At 38.3% G+C, this 14,343-nt stretch overlaps 1 protein-coding gene across 6 annotated transcripts in view; it reads right to left on the reverse strand.

Moving 5' to 3' along the window:
- EML4 (EMAP like 4) overlaps nucleotides 1-14,343 on the reverse strand; it is a 145,591-nt gene that overhangs the window by 105,492 nt on the left and 25,756 nt on the right. The window contains exon 1 of one of the 6 annotated variants that reach the window (XM_079297521.1): nucleotides 6,137-6,176. The exons of the other annotated variants lie outside the window; for them this stretch is intronic. Coding sequence (XP_079153647.1) covers nucleotides 6,137-6,161 — 25 coding nt within the window. The 5' untranslated portion in view covers nucleotides 6,162-6,176. Of the gene's footprint in view, nucleotides 1-6,136; nucleotides 6,177-14,343 lie in introns of those variants that run through there. 6 annotated transcript variants of the gene reach the window in all.

Here is a 14,343-nt window from a genome sequence, read left to right on the forward strand (position 1 = left end):
AAATTGTTTTGTTTGAAAGTAAGGAGCTAAATATGGGTTTTATTACCACCACTGTTTAAGTATCAGTGACCTCTAAAACTCACCCCATGCCACTCTATTCCCATCCTTTCCTCCACCAACATAATGAAGCATCCTTCAACTGATGGATTTGGCAGATGAATTAAGGAAATTGAGGTTCAAAAAGCACCACCTCAAGTCCAGAAACCTCAGTGAGGACCCTCTGCCTTCCAGCCTGAAGCCTGGGGCATGCACAGGTCCTTGGCTCCTGGCAAACACAGCCAGCCCAGACAAAAAGAAAGCTCAGCCAGAGCTCTCATGTGCCAGCTAGGAAAGCCAAGTAACACCAGGAAGCCCCCACTCAGTGGACTTGGGAGACAAAATTGACAAGAGCCAACATCCTATTAGTGAAGCTGCTGAGCATCTCCCTCTCAGCCTGATTAGTGTCATTGTTTTAACTAAATTATTCTCTCCAAGGTTTCCTGGAGCCAGGCCCATAAACCAATGACCCAGGAGCCTATTAGGATTATTTCCTTTTCACAAATTATGTGTGCAAGGGATTCAATCAGTCAGACTGAAAAAAAAAAATAAATCAAGACTTTTTTTCCTTCCTTTTATTCACCTTTCCCCTTCTTAAATACATAAGCCCTCAATAATTGAGAGTAGTTTTCTTGCTTTTCTGTATTTGGCACTCAGTAATCTTTGACTATGATAAACAGAATGCTTCCACATGCACAAAGCATCAATTCTCTCCTCCTCAAGCTTGTGCAAGCACTATCCAAACAACCCAAAGAGACAGGATGTTTAATTTCAGAAATCAATCCCTGGAAGGCACAGAAAAAGGAGCTTTTTCAAGAGCATCATCTGTGTCTGAAAAGCAACTCAAAGCATTATGCTAGCATTATGACTCTGCAGCATTTCAGTTTAACACTCACTCCAAGCAACATTCATTTAGGGCTGTGGTGATAACACAGCAATCCCTCAGAAAAATTCTTCTAGAAAATACTTCTGACAGCAATAAAATATTAAAACATAATTATTCTAGGAATTCTCCCACTCTCCTCCATAGAAATCAAGAGTAAAACAGGACCTCTCATTTTTTAGCCTGAAGTGAAACACTATTATCAAAATTGAAGTAGATTTGACCACTGGCACTACAACAACCTGGAGAAACAGCATCTTGTGTTTGATGGTGGTGATTCCTTCTTCCCTGTGCACTGCTCAGACCCAGCACCTCTGCTCTCTACTATGGCTTCCTCAAAGCTAGAGGAAACCCTAATGCTTCTTTCTTTCAAATTTTACGAGAATGATTTAACACCAACAAAAGCATTCTTAATTGCTACTGAAGTAAGCTGCCAAAAAAGTCATGTATACAAATATTTACCTTTTAAAATAAATACATGCACTTTTTATCTATATATATAAAATAGATACACATTTTATGTGTGTATAATATATACATTTTATAAGTATTATTATAAAGAATAAGGTCTTGCTTTAAAATATTTTCTTCCTATTCCTGCCTCACCCTGTGGCTTTTGCAAGTTGAAGATTTTTAAGTGAAAGGTTACATGATGGGATGCAACAGTCAAGAGCATTTGTAAAAGGGAAGCATATTACTCTCATTAAAGCACAGAACCTATAGCTAAGTAATAAATTATCTCTTCCCAAATCTTTAAAAATTTATTACACAAGGAGAAATGACATTTTTCAGAAGCCCTACAGTAAAGAGATAGTCATCTACTACATGAATTCATAAAAACTGGGCATCACTGTCCTTGAGCCTTCAAAAGCGCAAGACAACAGATACATTAAACAAAAATTGTAAGAAGTGAGTACAAAATGTTACTTGCTGTCCCTTGACTCATGACCTACACAGATCAGCTTAGCATAGCCAAGGCTTTCCTCCCTCTCTCCCATTCTCACCTTCCAGCTAAAAAGTATGATAAAATGATGCTGTTCCTCCAAATACTCAATTCAACCCACAGCCAGTTTAATTTTAATTTTACTAAAGAACATTTTGCATCTTGACATATGGAATGCCAGCAGCCAAAGATCCCTGAACAGGTATATTGATCCAAACAGATCTTCCTGTTGAGCACTCCTGGATGTGACAAAGTACAGCCACTGCAGAACTGTCCACTAAGTCTTTAATAAAAGCCCAGTTTTGTACTGACGTGGCCACAAATTGTGAAATCTCCAAAGCATTTTTCAAGACTCATAAACACAGACTTACATGCTATTAACAAAAGTGTCAAGAATTCCCAATATAGAGCACACATAAAGCATTTCCTTAGCGTTGACTATGTGTGCCTGAGCACCAAGCCCCAGTGCATCACAAGTAGCAGAACAATGTGTCACAGTCACAGTGCCACAGAGCACATTCTTCTCCTTGTACATACCTTGTAAAACAACCCACTTCTTGTGACTACAATGAAAAGGTGACTGCTTAAATTATCACATGCCTAAGATTGTCCTATCGGCCCAAATACACACCAGCATCATTTTAATCCAGACACTTATAACAATATTAATTTATGGAAATGTTCACCTTGTAGAAGCAGCAGACATATGTTCACACAGATCTTCCAAATGTATACATACACACATATGCTCTCAAGCAACCTGCCCTCCCCACCAGAGGAGCTGACAAGATGCTCCTAGAAATGTCTCTTTGTCATTTTACATATTGAAATGTATGTGCTGAAGTAAATGCTTCTTTCCCTGGAAAAACAGAGAATAGTTGTTCTAATTAACTCAGTACCTTATAAATCTGCTCCTAGCAGCAAAACAGAATAAAATTAGCTCTTCACCCACGATCAGGCAGTGAAAAAAAAGCTTTATTTAAAAGCCAGGTATATTGTTCCAGCCTAGTGCAAGCCAATGACTTCAAATGACATTTACTTTGGCAACCTCACACAAGTCAAGATCACCCATTTTGCCTTCAAAAAGGGATTTTGGATCGACCACATTAATGGGACATTGTGCATTCCAAGTATGCCAGTTCACACAAATCTGGTTTTCAATAGAAAAAGTCACAGACTAAAACTATTTCAACTCTCCTTGGAAGAAAATAAGCTTTTTGTGAAAGTTGGCAGTGTCCCTTGCCTTTTCTTCAGTTAAGAGAACAAAGTCGATGTAGGAGAGGTGGAACTCACCATGCAAGAAATACCATGAAAGCACAGAACAAACTGTGTTTTGCAGGGATCTGTAATTGCAACCTTTTTAAACTAAAGCACAATGAAGTGGGCAAATTGCAAACAAAAGGCTGTTCTGAGAAGATGTAATAAAACAGGACTAAGAAGCTCTCAATTGCCTCAGCCCAGAACTTCTGTATACAGAGTGTACAGAAAACTGCTGCTAAAGAGGAGAAAAAAAAACCAAATAGCACAATTGCCAGGAGAGCAGAGCAACTGGGGCGAGCGAGGCAGCATCCTGCCTTTCCATCATCCCCCTGAACCAGAGCCCCACCAGTTCCAACTCACACCACACTGGCTCTCTCAAATCCTCCTGCCTCCCAAGCCCAAAATGCTTTGGGCTGCACTTCTCCATTTCTGAGGAGCTGCTCCACAACCCATGACAACTCTGAATCTCAGGATTAGAAACATTTCAAAGGCAGTTCAGTTAAATCTTCCTATCCTCTCTTATTTAAGAATCAGCCCTAATCATTACTTACACACAGTAAGCTTTGGTAATCTTAATGCAAATGTATTTGGGTGTTAATTCATGAGGCAGGTAATAGAGATGGATGTTCTTTCCATAACTAGAGAATTTTCCTTGAACTAATTGAAAACAGGCATATTTTGAGAAATGCATTCTACTGCCAATAGTCTAGCAGGGAGGCAATGGAAGAATGATTTATGAGCTGTGAATATCACGTAAATCTGTCTTCAAGTAAAAGGTTCATCTCTGCATAGAATAACTTTAAGTACTTAATTATCAACACTCCTAATTTTACATATTTCGTAAAAAAGCACAAAAATCCCACTGCACATCCCAGTCCTTTCTCAGAGGTTATCACATGGGTATCATTTATATCTAAATGCAGCCAAAACACCAAGCCTCAAAACATTCTTAAATTTGATTATTTCATGTTTTTTCCAAGTCTTTTACCATCCCATTTTCACATTACTTTAGCATTCACCACTTACTTTGTGGCCTAAGGGTAAGGCAACAGTTAGTCAATCCTGGAAGCTGAAAGACCTTTTTCATCTATAACAGCTGTTGTATACCTCTTGCCTTTTCCAGCAAGTTTTATAAAATTCATTTCAATTCGAACCCTGCATATTACAGAGACAAGGAAAAAAATTCATTCTAGGAAACTTTCAATAAATGTCAAGCACTTGAACAACTATCCCAATTCTTGATGGAATTCCATTCCCCAGCTTCTTCTGAGGCACACACTGTTTTCTTTTGTTTATCATTAAGGAGAAACTGCTCTTGAGCATCTGGATCTCTCAGGTACCTTGTGTCTACCATAACTCTAATTCAAGTAAAGCTGAAGCTATTCTCTCTGCAGATACTCAGTCTCCTAGTCAGACCACATGGAACACAGATGATGTTTATTTGTATTACAGCAGCCAAGTCTGCATATATCAATGGCTGAAAATGCATTCAATGAGGAAATGTATTTTTTTCCCCTAATGAAAAACCACACTGAACACTTTAGTAGCCATATTAGAATCTTTAATTAAAAATTTTAAAAAAAGGTGTTTTGGTATTGGGTAGAAAGTGCCGCCCATGAAAAAAACCTGGGCTTCCAAGTTCATTCTCCTAGTCTTTCCTGAGTGGAAAGTACAGTTTAGTCTCTCAAGGTACAGAATTTGCCTGAATCCTTCACCAGCACCTCTAAGAGGCTCAGGAAAGGAGTGGTGCTGATTAGCTGTGGAAGTCCTGTCAGACAGCAAGCACAGAAGAGCAAGAAGTGTCAGCAAGTTAGAAAGGAGAGGAAAAAAAAAAAGTCTATTTTTGTAAATGACGAGTTTTGTGTGCCCATTTTAACTCATAAGCAGTGGGCTGTGATGATGAATGTGGTATTGTACTCATCATGGTAGAAGATCACAAACTGCTTTCAGTGAGGGTCTTTGGGAGTTGTCCCATACTTTGGCAGTAAATCAGGCAGGATGAAGATGAGGCAGGGCTGAATGCAGCAACAAATGGACCAGAGAGGCTCCACACGCCACTACTATCATTTCTTCACAAGTCATTTGTAAAATGACTGCTTCATTTACTTCTGCTGTAAACAAAGATTTGACCCCTGGCATCGCATCTGACTGCAGAGCAATATTAACAAAGCTCTGAATGCTCTCCAAGACCATGACGCTTGATTTCAGCCCTCTACACTCAGAAAACATTCAAACACGATGCTTAAAGCACTTTGGAGCTTGACAAAAATTAGAATTTGCATCCAAGGGTCAAATTTCAGAAATCTCAGTAGGAAACCTTGGTATTTGATAATTAAAAGCCACGTGTGTATGTACACGCATAAATAAGGATTGCTCCAGGCAGAAACAGATGAATCTGCTTTTGAAATGCTGATCCTTCAAGATTTAATTTCAAAACTCTGTTGGGTTTTTTTTTTCCCCAAAGCAGTTAAAACAGCTAATTTGTAATTAAATGCTTGCTTGCAGTTTGATAATGGTGAGAAGTTGCACTCACCAGAGACTCGGTCCCGAGTAGAGGTCAGAATAGGCAGCTGGTACAGCACAGGGACCAACCCAGCACATGAACAGCACTATACACTTCTAAACTGTAATTGCTGTCCAAAACTCATTAATTTTGCAGGGATTCTTACAAATCCATAATTACAGAAAGGCAAATCCTCATCATAAAGCAGTGAAAACTATATTCACACAGTCCTAGAGGGAGCACTTTCAGCAGCTTGGCTCATTAGAAAAGTATTCTTGCATTAAACACCAATATCAAAGACAAATGCTAATGCAATACCTCAGAGCCACACTGAAAACTGCATTACAGCAGTGAAGAAGTACCTATTTCCACTCCCCTTCACAACTCAGTGATGGTATTCTGCATTGCTTTTCAGTTATCAGGCATAGCTAGCTCATTATAAAATCCCATTCCCCAAAACCCACACCATCTATACCATCCAACACTTGAGGATACTGTGTGCCAACCTTACCACAATGATCAGGAAGAGAATCCATTTATTCTGCTATCATCCAGTTGTCTTAGCACAGAAGGGCTGGAAACCTCAACAGTACTTGCTGCTGCTTTTCCTTCTAACTTGGCATTTCTTTAGCACAGCTCCAGTGCGAAAGGAAGAAAGCAAACCATCCCAGATGTTTTGCTGGAAAAGGAATATTGCTATGAACAAAGGTTAAAACCGAAAACTTGAAACTGCTAAGCAGAGGTGTGGCTGCTGAAACCTGACATGGCTGCGTCACCAAGATTTTACTTTGGCAAACACGGCTTCCTGAATTCAAACAACCATGGACAGAACTATCTTTTGTTCCAGCAATAAGCAATTATTGCACAGACATGCTTTCAAGGTCACTAGTGGGAAGAGCAAACTACACCAGGATGTGTCAGTCATAAGTAATGCTTTAAAAAAGTTAGCACCGAGCAATATGTATTTAAAGCTTTCCACACTTAGCAGGAGACAAAGTGCTTACTTCCTTCCAACTGACCACATATAAATATGAGCAAAAATACCCTTTAAAAAAATAAATTAATATTTCAAAAGTTCATATTCTTCTCTATTACACCTAATTTTTAACATTCATTACAACCAAAATTAGTTTTCATTACTTTGGCAAAATAAAACAAAACAAGACATTTAGTTTTAACGACTTCTCTAGAAGAAAATGTTGCCTTCAAAACCACATGAGAAAAATATTAAGCAGGGACTTAATTTTCTTCAGAACTCTATTGCAAAAGAAGCATTCTTGTATTTGTTAACATAAGGCTATATAAGCTATACCAATATTCTTAAAAACACAACAGCACTTTAATTACAAGTATTGTTGCATTTATGTTAATAAAAACATTTACTTTTAAAAAATGTCATGTCAAAGGTTTCAACCATTCCTAGAAATGTCACTTATTCTTTTCAGGAAGACAATAAATGAATTTAGATTACCACTGACAAAAATAGTCATAAAGGTAAAAAGAAAACACAAAGAAAAGCCAGTTTTAAAAAAAAAGACATGGCATGCAAAGAGCATAAAGAAAATAAACACAAGGTTTAGAAGAAATACAAAGCACCCTTCCTTAGGATAATAAAACAACTCCATTGAGAATGAGGAGGAAGACCATCCCCCATTTGTCTGGCAGAGATGTTTTACACCCTTTTTGAAACAGGCTGCTGATGCCTAAAGTTAGATAAAAGACACGACTAGACAGACAACAGCATGTTCTCATACTGAAGGTCACCAGGTGTGTGGAAACTATTACTATGGGCTTTGCCACAGAATGGTTAAAAACACCTTATAACTCACTTGCCTTTGCATCCTTCACTTATGACAAACTGATTATTGTCAACTGAAGACTTAAGTGAAAATTAAGAAAATTATGTGATTCCTGGGGGTATTTTGCCTTTGACCAATGTATGAGCTGTCATGTCTAATGCTTTGATAGATGTGTTTCAGAATGTACAACCATACATCAGCTTTATTGTGCTGCAGACTATACACCAATTACCCAAACATTGCAAGTGCATATTTTGTATATTTGTGAGGCACTGTTCACCTGAGATTAATGTGTTTAAAAATGCTTTCAATGCACCTAACATGGGAAAATCATTATTGAACATCACACCGAGCGCACCAAGCAGAAGAAAACACCTTGAACTGTTAGATTTACTGCCTTTGGTGAACACATTCTCTTTCAATGCACACACACCTGAACAATGATTAACTCCTGTAACTCAGCACAAACAGTAATAAAAGACAGGTTTCTTCCCCCAAGCAGGAAAGTCCAAGTTAAAGCACCTTCCTTTCGCAAGCCTCACAAACACATACTGAGATAACACTTTGACACGGGCCTTGCCTTGCCCCATCCATAACTCAGACTTTGAAGTGTGGGCTTTCTAATTGAACATATCTGCAGAAGCAATTCACACATCAAGGATTTACACATACCCCTCTAGGTAAAAAAAGTAGAGCTAATCCACTATAAATGCAATAGGCATGTAAATTGCCTTTCAGATGTGCTTGGTAACACACAGCAAATGAGAGAAGAATACTTGTTAAGTGCATTATAAAGTTTAAAGCCCTTCTGAAAATGTATTTCATTGTATTTGAGGTTTACTAACAGGATTTGATCTGACCATCAAAAAACTAAAAAAATAGTTTATTTCATAAGCATGAATTATGGAGCTGCCTGTGCCACAGGAGGGAGACCTGACCACCAGGCACCATCTGCCAGATCAGATGGAAATAAATCTCAAGGAGTGACAAGGAGATCCAACATGCCCAACCTGATTACAGCTGACTGGCATTTCTTTTTAATAAAAAAATAAGTAAATCAACAGTTGTATTTGACAGCTTCAGGACAGAATTTCTTACACTAGACTGTGCTCAGCCCTCAGATTTTTATTTGCATGCTTGAGGTGGAAATTCTCGTGCTACGGGGCAGATCTCAACACCTCACAAGTCTTTTCCCTGGTGACAGCAGTGGCTGCAAAGCAGGTGGAATTGGGCAGATGAAGGCACTGTGGCTCCAACAGCCACCAGTGCATGGAAGCACTTGAACTAAGGGAGTTCAGCTTCCAGACAGAGCAATTCCTTTTTAATTCTGTTTATATTCACAGAGATAACAGCCCACATCATCTCCATTGATGCTACAGCCTCCTAGCAGCTTCTAAATACTGGAGAGAAGTATTCATATGTTCCTAAGACAAACAGTTCCTAACAACTTTCCCAAACACAAGTCACACAAGATAAAAACCAAGGCATTTGATTTGGGGTTTTTGTCTGTTTGTTGCAGGGGGGGAAGTTTTGTTGTTTTTATTGTTTCTTTCTTTAAAAAGAAGCAAACAAATGTTGGTTCCATCACCCCTGACAGACACTGAAGTCAGAAGTTGCCCATGTGGTAGGGTTGTACTTCAGAAAAACATTCAATCTGGTGAGAGTACTGGTGAATCTATCCCGCAGCATGTATCAAAAAGGGAAAAGCATTTGCTTCTCCAATTGTGCTGATAACACATTCGGGAGGGGAGTGAGAGGGAAGAACCACAAAAACTAAAGACCACACCTCTGAAATTGGCCGATGCCCAAAACCACAACAATTCTATACTTTGCTAAAAACAAAATGTTTACTGTAACACCTCTTACTTGCTACTCATATAAATGTCTAAATCATTTGAATTCTCAGAGTTCTCAGCTTCAGTGGCCTCTGAGAGAGATGTGTTATTCAATGTAAACACTGATTCTGTGAGAACAAGGATAAGGAAAAAAGAGTGGGTGGGAGTATTTCCTTTTCCTTGGATTTAGTTTCGCTGAGTGTTCATTGTTCACAGGAGATGTTCTACCTTTCCATTGTCTCATATGTTTTCTGTTTTCCCCACCCCCTTTTTTTTTTTTTTTTTGATACCTTGGAGACAAGCACCAAGATAAAGCATTCTAATTTCTTCCATGTACTTAAAATTTGGCTGCCCAATTCTGGATTTAGAATCTACATCAAGGTCCTTCCTTTTTTATCTGCAAACTCGTGTTTGTCCTGCCCCTTGCTTCATTGGCTGGGACAATAATTGAGCCTCTGTAAATCCTCTTATCCCAAGGTGCTGTACTTGTCTCCTCTTCGCTCACTTGTTCTGCTTCATCAGGTTACTCTGTATTGTCTCATAAACTTGTTTAGTTTTAGCCAAATAACTAACTTTTCTTATTCTTTCTGCCCTTTCACCATGCTCATACTGACAGCAAAATGCATGCTTGCAACAGAAACTCCTCATCCCTAATTTTGCCCAGGATTCTTTGACATATCCAGCTGGTCTCAACAGCTCCCTGTGTTTCACTGCACCAGCCTGAATATCACTTTATTCAACATCCTGAAGGGTGACAGTGATTCCCTCTCACTGCCAAAAAACCACCACACCACCAAATAACAAAACAAGACATCCCCACAGAATTAGGGTACTTATCTCCACAGCCCCACATACTATTTTTCTTTTAATTGTCTATTGGAGAAGGAGCTATTTCACTTCCTATTTTTGTGAAGTGACACATTACAAAGTAGACCATCTGCTTCATAGACTTCTCACCCCTCTGATTTCCTTCCCATACATTTGCTTGGTGTATTTTATGGTTTTCTGTATTGGTTTCCTTAGGGTTGAATTTCCCTTTTCCAAAGGGCCTCTGTTGACTCAACCTTGGTTCACTTCTCTCTCTTCCTGCTTCCCTTTTGTCTTTTTTTTTTACCCCCTCCAGACACATGTATCCTTTCTGACACCGGATGTTACTTAAACTTTTATGACCTAAATTAAATTATTCAGGGCTCTTTGCTTCCCAAGGCAAACTGTTGATAGCACACTCCTGTCTGAAGGGGTAGGCAGACAGGAATTAAGCTCCTTCCCCCACAAATTCACTGGGCTTGTTTGGGCAGGGCAGGGCAAAGTTACCAGCTCAGGGTGATCACTTCAGCAGAACTCCTTTAGCTTATATTTGGGAAAATAGCTAGAAAAGCCTCTCATAGGTAAAAACCACAAACATTATGGCTTAGTTTATCACAAAGATTTTAAAAACGTTTTTGACTCAGAGATAATCTGCTTTTACTTTAAATAAGGGGCAGAATATAGAAGAGGAAGACCTACTTGGTTTTTGTCTCATCACAGCTGGCATGTCTAAGTTTAGGCAATTACAATTGATGTAGCAGAACTTGGCCAACCCCAATCAGCTGCCTCTGTATTACTGCATTTGAAAGGCAGGCATTCAAAACTTCAGGAGCCTGTTAAAGCAGGTTGTGCAGTTTAGCTCATCTTTCCAAATAAATACATACTGCTGTCATTACCTAAATACCTTTTAATGCAGGATTGTATAAAACAGTTATTATACTGGCCAAAAATACTGCTCCTTCATACTCAGTGTGGTAAGAAACACAAAGTAGCAGAACACAAGAAAAGTGTCATACCAAATTAGGAATTCCAAAATTCTATGGCTAATCAGAATTAAGTATGGGAAAATGGTATATCCATAAACAAAACCAAAAAAAAAAAAAAAAAAAAAAAAAAAAAGAACCCCTAATTCTAAGATACAATTATAAGAGCTTATATAATTAAGCTCTAATTATACCTCTGATAGCCTTTGTTTCAGTGACTAGTTAAGGCTGGGAACATTCATTTTGTAGATTAAGTTTATTCATCTATTTTTAAAAGACCCTACACTTCACAATAAAAAATTGAGGTAAAGAGCAACAGGCTTGTGATTAAGCCCCTTGTAATATAATTTGATGCAAAATTCAAACCACAAAAACAATTAAATATGAATCAACATTTGATTAACTGTAGTCTAGTAAAGTTCATGAGAATATCAAATGCCAATTAGATTCAGCATTATTTCTACTCTGCACATTTATGTGGACTTGGTTTTAATACAGTTTAACAGAGTACTGGTAGTAATTTCAGGCTCCTGTGCATGGCAGTATCCGGACACCTTGAAATATTTAGAGACAAAAATCTATTTTGCAATTTTTAATCTATTCGGTGGATTACATTCAGGTTGAAATTTTGATTCAAGTTGAAATTCTGATTCAAGTAAGGAAAATAATTATCATGAAATACTCTCAATTCATTGTCTCAATTCACTTTGGTAGATCTGCCAGACTTTTACAAATACTCAGACAGAAATGTCAGCTCTCTATGCAAGTTTTGAAAGCGTGCATACATCTTCCTTAAAACAAACAAAAACCCCAAAAACAAACAAATGAAAAAACACCACTCAAAAAAAAATCAACCTTATTCAGAATTAGTTATTTAATAATATTTTAGAGGGTGAACTCTACCTGTTTCATGGCTACCTATTCCCTGACTCCAAGGCAGGATAAATCACCTGGGTGAAACTGCATCTGTGCCTCTTCTGTAGTATTAAAATCATACTCTAAAACATTTCATTCAACTGTTTTGTTTTTTTTTTTTCTTCCAAGTTAAGTGTAATCCTGTTTATTCCACAGTTCAGTACCTTCCCAAAGCAGCAGACAATACAACCTACCACTACTACCAACTGATGATTTTTAAAGTAATCCTACTCTGTAACTCATGTTTGCAGTGTACTTCCAACAGCTGGGTCACTCAAGTCAGAGTTCAGATTTTCTAAAGCCACTCCTGTCATCCCAAGAAATGCCAGATGAAGATTACAGCAGTAAGTACTGGACAGACAAAAGGACACTGGGACTTCACAGACATGGTTTAGAGCCAGTTGTCACCTGTCTTAGAAGAAATGAGAGAAGCACTGGAATGAGCAGTGATGTTCCACCCCAACCTTGGGGATGAATGCCTCAAAGGAAATACATGCATAGAAACAGCCCAAGCAAACTTGTGACTATCTCAACAGACATGAAGTACATTTTCATTGCTTTATCTTCTTAATGATGCCATTATTCTTAATTTACACCTAAAAAAGCCCCAAATCCACAGTGAGAAATTGAACAGAAAATAAACAGAAGTCTCAAACACTGAAGCTGACAGTTCATTTATGGAAGTTATACTTTCATCTCACACCTCCAAAATAAGCTTTAAACATTCAGGTCAATAGCTACTTAGCCTATTAGAACAGCCATTCATGCTCTCTCTTTAAGCATTAACTATATGGAGGCAATACACAAAACTAACCAAAGCAGAAAACAAAAATCTTGTTCTACAGCTAAAGAGAAAAGAGGAATGCACAGCTGTTTCTAAGCACCTCTATGCTAGAAATACACCTCTGTTGTACAAGGTATTAAATACATTACTACAGTAATTTAGTCAACTTATGGGCAAGTACAAGCAGTAATGCATAATTGCTGTTTGGGATGCATTTACTGCTGATTCTCCAAGAGTTGCAATCAAGAGATTGCCTCTAGTATACAGAATTAAAGAGACTTACAATTTTGGATTAGTCCTGTTACAAAGAAACCTAAGAAAGCATTTGGACACACAAACAACCTTTCCAGAGAGCACTTAATCAGACCAGCACTCATGCCAAATCAATCAAATTATATTTTAGTTAAAGCTAATGCTACCTCTTCTCTTCCACACAAGCAATCCAAATTCCTCCTGAATTTAGATCAATGCATATTGATGAGTTATTTTACAAGCTGAATGGATTATTTTATAAGCTGAATTATATTATTTCTGTGTCCATACATGGCAGGGTGTGTGCGTGGCTCAAAGGAGTTAAACTTGTCAATAGTCTTTAGGGAATCAGCTGAAGGACATGTTCTTGCACAATAAATTATTTTAAGCTTGCTGAAAGCTGATGCAATACACAATATGCACATCTTTCTTTCTTATTTTTAGCATGGGGATCCAAAGGCTGCCCCACACTGCACCAAGGGAACAATAAAATAATCTTCTAGTAAGGAAGAATTCTGCATGCTTATTAGACAGGATAATTACACTGCCTGTACAGTACATGCTAATTGTACTTGGCTACAGACAATTAAACAAATACACTCAGAGGCTCTCCATCTGACTTTCCAGCCACATACAGTGAAATTCACGTTTTATAAATATTTAACTGGATATAAAAATAGTAAGGCTTATCACAGCTGTCACAGCTTCATGCAACTGAATCAATTAACAACAGAAACCCTTAAGACAATACAGATAAGGGAAGTTTGCAATTACTCACAGAAACCTAACTGGAACAGACTGCAACACAATTTCCCAGCTCTGGAGCAAGTGCCCACATGACTTCACCAAATCCCGCCAACAGAGAGGAAAAAGCTGCTAGTCCCTGCCAGGAGCTTGTTTAAAGTACCTGCCTGCACCTGGGGAAATGCAAAATTGCAGCAGCCAAGCCAGAGGAGCAGAGGGATGGAGTAGAGCAAGAGATAATAGTGGAGAAAATGCCAGTGCATCACAGATGATTTCCAGCTCTTCATTTCTGAAGCTACAAAATATTACTTGCAGTCTGAACTTTATTTATAGGTAGTCACACATAGAGCTGCTCAAACTTCAGTCAGCACTTTAAATCTGCAAGGGGAAAAAACAATGATGAAATGAGTGGGAACTTCTGTATTTCTCTTTTGCTTTGTGGTAGAAGTGAGTGCAATGTCAGTTGGATGAATCTTGGGGACTGAAGCTGAATTGCTTTGTGTCTACTCAACTCCACCAACTCCATCTATCAAACTCACAGACCAGGATCAGATTTTTATCACAAGCTTTTTGTGCTTATTTCTAACAGCACAAAAGGC

The sequence above is a fragment of the Erithacus rubecula genome (genome assembly GCF_903797595.1).
Source record: "Erithacus rubecula genome assembly, chromosome: 2".
NCBI classification, from domain to species: domain Eukaryota; kingdom Metazoa; phylum Chordata; class Aves; order Passeriformes; family Muscicapidae; genus Erithacus; species Erithacus rubecula.